This window comes from Fukomys damarensis, unplaced genomic scaffold (genome assembly GCF_012274545.1).
Source record: "Fukomys damarensis isolate Sample0158 unplaced genomic scaffold, DMR_v1.0_HiC HiC_scaffold_19, whole genome shotgun sequence".
Taxonomy (NCBI): Eukaryota; Metazoa; Chordata; class Mammalia; order Rodentia; family Bathyergidae; genus Fukomys; species Fukomys damarensis.
In genome coordinates this window covers 20,783,222-20,791,893 of record NW_022900931.1, presented here as the reverse complement: position 1 = coordinate 20,791,893, position 8,672 = coordinate 20,783,222, and the positions used below count along the sequence as shown (strand labels likewise).

Genomic DNA, 8,672 nt, shown 5'->3' with positions numbered 1-8,672 from the left:
CCCGGCCCCTGCCCGCCCCGCTGCATCCAGCATCCCTGGGACCGGGTGTAAACTTCTCCCTGGAGCGCGGGCCGGACGCGCAGTGGTCCTTCCCGGCTGGAGGTGGACGCGCGGGTCAGAGGGGAGGTCACGCTGCGGGCACAGCGTCCAGCGGCGCCTCGAGACCCCGGCCGAGGTTACTGTGTTTGGGGGGAGAAACGCATCTGCCGCCGAGTTCCTGACTGCTCCCCTCCCCCCTGGAGTGAGCTGTGACATTGCTGTGGCCACAAAGGAGGAGGTGGAGGTAGAGATGGTGGTGGAAGAACAGGTGGCCAACACCCTACACGTAAAGCCTGTGACCTGCCGTGAAAAGGAAAAAGTTAATCCCAGAAGGTCTGTTTTGCTTTGTCAAGTTAAAACACAGGAATAAAAACCCAAAGAGCAGAAAGAAGCAAGGGTTTTTTTTCTCCTATAGTCAAATGCAGATAGCAGTAGTTAAAATAGTCTGAAGTTTAATTTTCCTTTTCTGGTCCTTTCCCCCCATCTCTTCTGTATTACCTTCGTCCTTACAGAATTGTTCATATCCTATCCTAAAACAGCACTCACACGATTTTTAAATTTGACTTTGAAAAGGAGTGAATTGTAGCCGTCAGATAGCTAACCATATGAAAAGAATGCTCTTAGACCTGTGCGTGTTACAGCCAGTCTTAAGCCAGCCTTGATAAGCCTTGATACCCAGCAAAGCAAGGGATTCAAAACACAAAGATGTTCTCTAATTCACTCATTGTATATGTTATACTTGTAATGGAAAATCACCTAAAAATCATAAAGGAAAAGTGTCTTCCTAATAATCATCTCACAATTAACCATATGAATGGTAGCACTTTTAAGTGACTAAGGTCCAAAATGCTGACTCCTATAGACATCAGATATGCTTGATGTCAGTGTTTACTTTGAGACTGCAGCCATCCACAAGCGTTTTTGACCCAAAGAGATGGTAAATGGTTATTGAGTTTTATAACAAAATTGAATTTTTTTCCATTATCAAAATTGTTGGATGCTAGTCCCAGTTGAACTCCTTATTACCTTTTGTGACTGTTGATGAAAGTAACCCTTTCTTCGAGACTTCTTTGGAATCCAGTTCCTTGTAGTAGATTTAAATATTACTTGGTTTAATAAAAATAAATGTAAAAATTTTAAAAATATCCTGATTGAAAAATATCTGCCCCCCCAAGCAACAACCATTGTGTAAATCAGTAGACCAGAAGGTGTGCGTCTCTGACTACATGTGCATGTAACTAAACGCCAATACAGCGTTTGTCTACAGTATGTCCTATGCTAGCAGACATTTTGGTCTTTAGGACTCCTTTACATTCTTAAAAACTATTGAGGTCTCAGAAATGTTTGATTTGTGTAGGGTCTTATCAGTGTGTACCATATTAGAAAAAGGAATTTTATAATAGTATTCATTCCTTTAGAAATAGAAATAATAAGCTAATTATTTGATAATGTGAATAAATTTTTAAATAAATAAATAATTAGAAGGGTGGCAGTGTTTCGCACTTTAACAAATCTGTTTAGTTATATGCATTTATAGCAGGCATCTGTATTGTCATATCTGCGACTGCGTTCAATCTATTGTGATCACACAGTCTGAAAAACTCTACCAGACACTTGTGAAAAAATGATAGTGAAAAAGCTAAAGAACATCTAATATTATTATGAAAACAGTTTTGACCTTTTGGAACTCCTGAAGAGGTTCCTCAATTGCTGTTACAAGCTTTTCAAAGTGTTCTTTTAGGGGCGGGGCAAGGCCCCCAGGGAGCGAAAGGACATATTTTCATGTGATTCTTCTCATCTCCATTCTTATCATCTCCATTTGCTGTGGCCTATATTTGGAATAAAAAGTACCAAACAGGGTAAGATACCGTTGCAGTGGCCTTCACTGTGGCCCCAGACAAGCAATGCCTGAGGGTGGATGGGACTGAGCAGGCTAAGGAGCCATACTGCAGGTCTGTGATACAATAGTTTTCTAGTCTGCTGTGCTGTTTCTGGGGCAGCTCGGGGGTAAGGTGAGGAGGTTAGTGCATCGGAACAAATTAATCTTTATTTTTTCCTAAAAAAAAAATGCTTCATGAGTTTAGTATATTTTGCAGTATACACACATTCATCAATCTGGAGCTACTTATTCCAGATCAGAGGGTGTGTCATTCTTTCTGCGTTTTTGCTCCTTATTTGTAATTATTATGTTACACGAAGGAAAAGAATAAAATTAAATATGTTCATTTTACTTCAGAATAGTTTTAAGTAGCTGACTAAATTATCAGATTTTATTTTCTCATGATTGTTAACTATAATTTGTCAATATTTATTGCACTTGTAGGGCAATGATGTATTAGAAGCAAGTCAGGTGGATTACTCAGAAATGCGCACTTATATCTTCAAAATTTTTCCTTACCAAAAGTAGTTTTTAATCACTAAATTTTTTTTTTTGTACATAGGGCTATTTAGCAGCACAAATATAGGAATATATATTGTGACTGATGAACAAATCACCTAAATTTATAGTTAATTAAAAATTCTCAAAGGTTTCTGAGTTCTTTTGTTTTTCCCCGCAGGCAATTTATTTCTCTTTGATATAGTCCAACTTTGATCCTAGACCCCCATGTAGTTCTTGCTACCTATCCAGAAGAACTATGATGATGTTTTTAAAAAGTTTTCCAGTCGGGCATGCTAGTGCGTGCCTGTAACTCCATCACTCGCGAGGCTGAGGAAGAGGACTGCTGCAAGTTTGAGGCCAGCTTGGGCTACATGATGAGTTCAAAGCCAGCCTGAATACATAATGAGACCCTCTTTCAAAAAAAAAAAAAAAATAGCTCCACCAAAGATACTCTTAACATATCTACTTGCAACTCTTAAAAGCCTGAATCAACTAAGAATACTGCAAGAATAGGAGTGGGGATAGCTGTCAACAAGTTTGTGTCGATGTGTCTGTAGGGTATAAAGCACTGTGGGAGACTGTTGTACTGAGTGAAGTCACAACATATTCCTTTGAGAGCCATTAGCTGCTGCAGAAAACTAGTAGATAGAATAACCTGAGTATAATATAAAAGGACTGTGTTCTCTGTGTATTTTTTCTTAAATGTTGATGAGGGAGTTTGTAAATGAAGTACAATTCATTGCAGTACATACACCTGTAGTCAACTGAGGTTTTCATCATAGAATTTCAGCATACCTCACAGTTTTCCAGGTAAAGAGGAATTTCTGTCAAAAGGTATTAGAATATTTGATAGTGTATTGACCTCGTGTGGTACCTGTTCTAATTGAGTAACATTTTCATTATTTTTGTTATAAGGCCTGCTGAAAATGACCGAATATAAACTTGTGGTAGTTGGAGCTGGTGGCGTAGGCAAGAGTGCCTTGACGATACAGCTAATTCAGAATCACTTTGTGGATGAATATGATCCTACAATAGAGGTAAATCTTGTTTTAATATACATTTTACTTGTACAGGACCATTCTTGGGTGTCAAAAAAAGGTTTCTCTGATCATTTTCCTGAGTTCTTTTTAGTGAGTAATTCTAGGGGAAGTTACTGAGTTACCTGAAATGTCCTTGAGTTTCAAGACTGAAGTTACATGTAACTGTAGATGTGGGGAGCCCTGCTTCTTTCAGGAGAATGCTGTTCACTCTTAACAGTATATGTGTTTGGATTGGGACAGTATTTCAAAATTTTTATTATTTCGTTTTTGTTTTTGAGACATGGTCTTACTGTGTAGTTCAGGCTGGCCCTGGACTCACTGTGTAGCTCAAGCTGGCCTTGAACTCCCAGTGATCCTCCTGCCTCAGCCTCCCAAGTGCTGGGATAACCGGCATGCTCCACCACACCCAATGGTATTTGAAAGTTTTATAAAAGCTTTTGTTTCATGGGTTTGTTTGAAATTTGATGTCACATGTAGAAGTTAGATTGAATGTACTGGTGAAGTGTAATCATTTTTTGGTTGGCTGTTGTTTAAACATGGTATTTTCTCCTTAGCTTTGAAGTAATGGAGAACCTGTAGTTACCTGATGCATTTTTAAAATCTCATTTTTTGCCTAAGATGTGATTATATAAAAGTACTATAGTCCTTACCTATATCTTGTGATCCTTTTTAATTTAGTTAAAAAAGTGTTTCTTTTTCTTTTAAATACAGTTTGATTAATAAGATTTTCAAGATTACTGTATTTTTAGAATGTTAGTATTATGAAAATTAGCGAAGTCTAAATAAAAGCCAAGAACAAATTGGTACAATAAAGTTCTGGAAGAGATCTTGAGAAGTCAGGTAGATTTTCTACTGCATCTGGCAACACTTGACTCAAATTATCCCAAAATGATCAGGACTTATTGAATCCCAAAGAATCTGTAACTGTCTTGTTAGGTCATTTTCAGACGGTAATTATTGGCATATTTTATGAATAATCTAAATCTTCATGTTAAATTTTATCAGAAATAAATATATCACCTTTTATATGAAACAGCCGTATATTCTTAGATTATTTCTTAGGCCTGTTTACCCCAGGTTTTGTTAACCTAATCCCATTATTTTTATTCTTGCCTACCAATTTAAAAAATCTGTTCTGAAGAATTTCCCAGATCTTTCTAAGAACTAAGTTCCAAGCTATGGAATCTAGGACAGGTCAGAAATGTCCTGTTAAGGTCTGTCCTGTGTAATGTCTTGGAGAAACACTTTGCATTGAGATGGATTCCAAGGCGTGCGTGGCCTCGGGGAAATATGCACTTTAGAACTTCGTGGATTGGTTAGATTACTGTTCATAAGGATATGTCAGATACTTTTGGTAGTACAAAAAAAAAAGAAGAAATAATGTCTATTTGTAAATCTTTGATTTAAATAAACTTTTATTTTGTTTCCAAGTTTAAGAATTTGCATTAGTAAAAGGGAACAATCTAAAGTCCACCTCCTGTGTAAAAGTCTGTGCATACCACATTTAATTCTGATAGTTCTGTGCTATACTATAGTTTTAACTTTTTCTTTGAGGAAGAAAGAATAGTTTACCCATTTTGATCTGTATTCCAAATCCAAGCTTACTTGGCATATTCTTGTCATTTTAATCAGGTGTAAAGAAAACTTAATAGAATGCAGATTAAGCATGTAAGTTTTCCTGGGATTTGGAAGATGATTTTAGCAGATCTTTCCTTCATCTTCCCTGATGATGAGAAATTCCATAATGCTCTGTTTCCTATCAGAGGTCATGAGTATTATATGAATGCTGTAACATGAGTTCATGAATGCATGAATGTGATGAAATAGGTTAGGAAACTTTGCACTCAAAATTGTTAAAATGCAGCCTAATTCCTGAATAAACAAAGCTAAGAGTCAATTCATTGTTTGTGGGGAAGGTAGAAAATGATTATAAACTTAAACTCATAACTCTGATCATGGTTTCTGCTAATCCAGAGTGGATTCAGGGAAGCGCTGTTGCCTGTGAGCTTTGAGTCTGACATTTCCTTGTATAGCTTAGCTACCTACAGACAGGTATGTGAGATTATTATTTATCTCCCAAGTTACATGATACTCTTAGAAATCTGACACCTAAGTTAGTTCATGGAATTGTTCAATTCTAAGAAAGGCAAGAGAATTTAACAGTTTAATAGGATCGATTGACTAAAAGTGTCAATTCTGTTATTGTAAAAAAGATTAAGGACAAGATTTCACTGCTGCTATTAGGTTCTGATTGGCAAATAATGTGGTTGGAAAGAAAAATAGAAAGGCTGTAGACATTTCATATTTGGGATTCTTGTCAGTTTTTCTACTTTAAAAGAAAATGGGTAGCTGGGTTTGGTGGCTCATGCTTGTAATCCCAGCACTTGGGAGGCCAACCTGCCTAGACTACTTAGTGAGTGTCTCGTAACCCCAAAGAAATGTGAAAGAATGGAAGAGAAATTTTTAAAGATATATACCAAGTAATGCCATATTTTCTAGTGACTTAGTATTTGTAATGAATTACACTATGAATAGATAAGGAGGACAGTCATTATGTCTTACATTTTATAGATAAAAATGGCCACTGAGAGTTCTGACTTTTCTAAGGATACCTAGTAAGTGGGGGGATTTGAATTTAAACTTGCTGAAAGGAGGTTAAGTGAAATTTCTACCATAGCTTGATTACTTAAGTGAAAAATTAGCAGGTTTTTCAAACTAAAAAATACTAATGTAGACCAATTAAGATTTATCAGTATACCAAAATGTATCTCACTAATAGCAGAGATACAGTGTAGAATTAGACAGGCATGGCCTGGTGTGGTGGTGCACACCTGTAGTCCCAGCACTCAGGAGGATCACTGTGAGTTGCATGCCAACATGGGCTATGTAACGAGTCCCATGCCAACTTGACCTACAAGCTAGACCCTGTCTCAAAAACAAAAACAAAAACAAGAATTACTAGTAATACACGGAGCATGTTTATAATTAAAGATATGCTCATGACAATCACCTAGACTTCTGAAGATTTTATCTTTGATTAAGTCCACCATAGTGTTTCAAAAAGTAATGACATAACTTGGTACTGGGGCAAATTTATTAAAAGCTCATAGCAAGTTGGCTGGAAATATGTTTTTATAGTATGGAGATCACATGTTATAAAAACATAACCTTTGAAATGGGTTTTCCCAAAGTAGAACTTAGTGTAAGGAAAAAAATTTATTCTCAAAAGACTATACAAGTAGCTGTAGAGATCAAGTTAGCAAAAATATAATGAGTATATATTGTACATAATATGCTCATAAAAATACAGCAAGAAATACTTTTTCTCAGCTCCAGTTCTTTTGAAATCTGTATGCTTTTGTTAAGGTGGCATTTGTAATTCTGTTCAAGTACTATATTATGTATGCCCTTTGATGAAACAGTTTCTTAGTAAGGAAAGTGAATTCATAATTGGACCCATTTGTTTCATCATTAGTGTTTTGAGCTGGGGATATTTACTGAGGTTCATCGTTTTTCTACTTTGTTTTTCCATGTTAAATGTAAAATTCATTCTGCTTGCAAAATAATTTAGATTGTACAGTGAAAAAAGTCTAACATTAAACCAATATAGAAGAGCAGTGTAAGAAAAGCCTGTGTAATGTTACAAGCTATTATTTTTCTGATTTTTATGTCAGTACTTACCAGTGAGGAATGGGCTTGTGCCTTGTCCTTCAGGGAACATGTGGCAACATCTGGGGGCATTTGTGGTTATCCAGACTTGGTGAGGGAGGGCTGCTGGTACAATCAATAGTGTAGAGACCTGTAATGCAGCTAAACTTGCTACTGTGCACAGGACAGCTTCCTACCAAAGAAGTATCTGGCCCAAAAGGTTAATAGTTCTGAGAATGAAATCTGGTTTGTGTGACATGTATCTTTAAATATCTCTTTAAGTTGCCAAATTCATGCCTCTAAGGTAAGTTTTATATTAGTTTTCAAAGATTATGTAGACTTAAGCTTTACCTTTTGTAAACCAATATAAATTATGTTAGCTTTCTCTAGTGTTCTACTAAAACATTCTGTTTTTAAAGTAAGATATGCACAGCAGTTTTCTAAGTGCATTGCTCTTCAAGGCTATGGTCAGCTCTTTCCCCCCTTTTGTGAGTGCCCTCTGCTGGTAACTTGTTTGCTTTTGTAATAAGTAACAATGAAATCCTGTTTAAATAGTTTCCTTATTTTCACCTATGGTTATAACCTGTAGTTACATCAGTTTGTAAATATGTCAATTTTATTTAAAAGTCATATTTTAAATAATTTTTTTAAAGTTTAAAGTACTAATTTCACCCTGCTAATATTGCTGCAAAGAAATTGGACTAATCAGGCCTTCCTCATTACAAAAGTAGATGAGGCCGGGAATTTAGCTCATTGGTTCCACCGCCTGCCTCACAAGTGTGAAGACCTGAGTTCCATCCCTGGTAGGTGAATACTGTATATTTAATTAAGAAAGGAAATGGTAGTGTAAGTGAACATAGAATGGTTCTATTGGTAACATTGATTGACTTTATTTTGTCAGAGGGACCAAAAGCTGTAGCATCTCTGAATGTCTTTGCGTGTTCTCCATAGCTAATTTAGAGTGTAAACCTTGCAGGACATTACAGGGTATGTTAGAAAAGGCTTATTCAAAGATGGCAAATTATGAAAGTTCACATTCTGCAGATTTCCCTAGGCTCATAGATTAGTTGTGGAGCATCTACCTTTTAGGATACGCCCAAAATTCAGGTTATATATGTAGGTCAATTTAAGAATACATATTTACTGAGTGCTTAGTTTTGAATGTTAAAATTTATTGGAAATAGGGCCAGGGATTTAGTTCAGTGGTTCTGCCACCTAACCTTGCAAGTGCAAGGACCCGAGTTCGATCCCTGGTACCAAAAAAAAAAAAATTATTGGAAATATTTTACATTGGAATTTTATAAATGAAGCTTTAGAAATGTATAAATATAAATTGATAATGGAAATAAGTGAAAGGTAAAAAAATGTTTTTATGGCAAGTCATAGTGGTGCAGGACTGTTAATCCAAGCACTCAGGAGGCTGAGGCTAAAGGATTTCTGTGAGTTCGAGGCCTGCCTGGTCAACATAGTGAGTTCAAGACCAGTCTAGACTGACTACACAGCAAGACCCTGACTCAGAAGACTTAAAAAACATTTTTTTTTTTTTTTTTTTTTTTTTTTTTTTT

At 36.3% G+C, this 8,672-nt stretch overlaps 1 protein-coding gene across 2 annotated transcripts in view; it reads left to right on the top strand.

The window, feature by feature from the left end:
* Positions 1-107: 107 nt before the first annotated feature.
* The window catches only part of Kras (KRAS proto-oncogene, GTPase), a 37,967-nt gene continuing 29,402 nt past the window's right edge, over positions 108-8,672 (top strand). The window contains exons 1-2 of one of the 2 annotated variants that reach the window (XM_010615225.3): positions 108-372; positions 3,335-3,456. In XM_010615225.3, coding sequence (XP_010613527.1) covers positions 3,346-3,456 — 111 coding nt within the window. In that variant the 5' untranslated portion in view covers positions 108-372; positions 3,335-3,345. The remainder of the gene's footprint in view (positions 373-3,334; positions 3,457-8,672) is intronic. The other variant, XM_010615234.3, reaches the window with a different exon arrangement.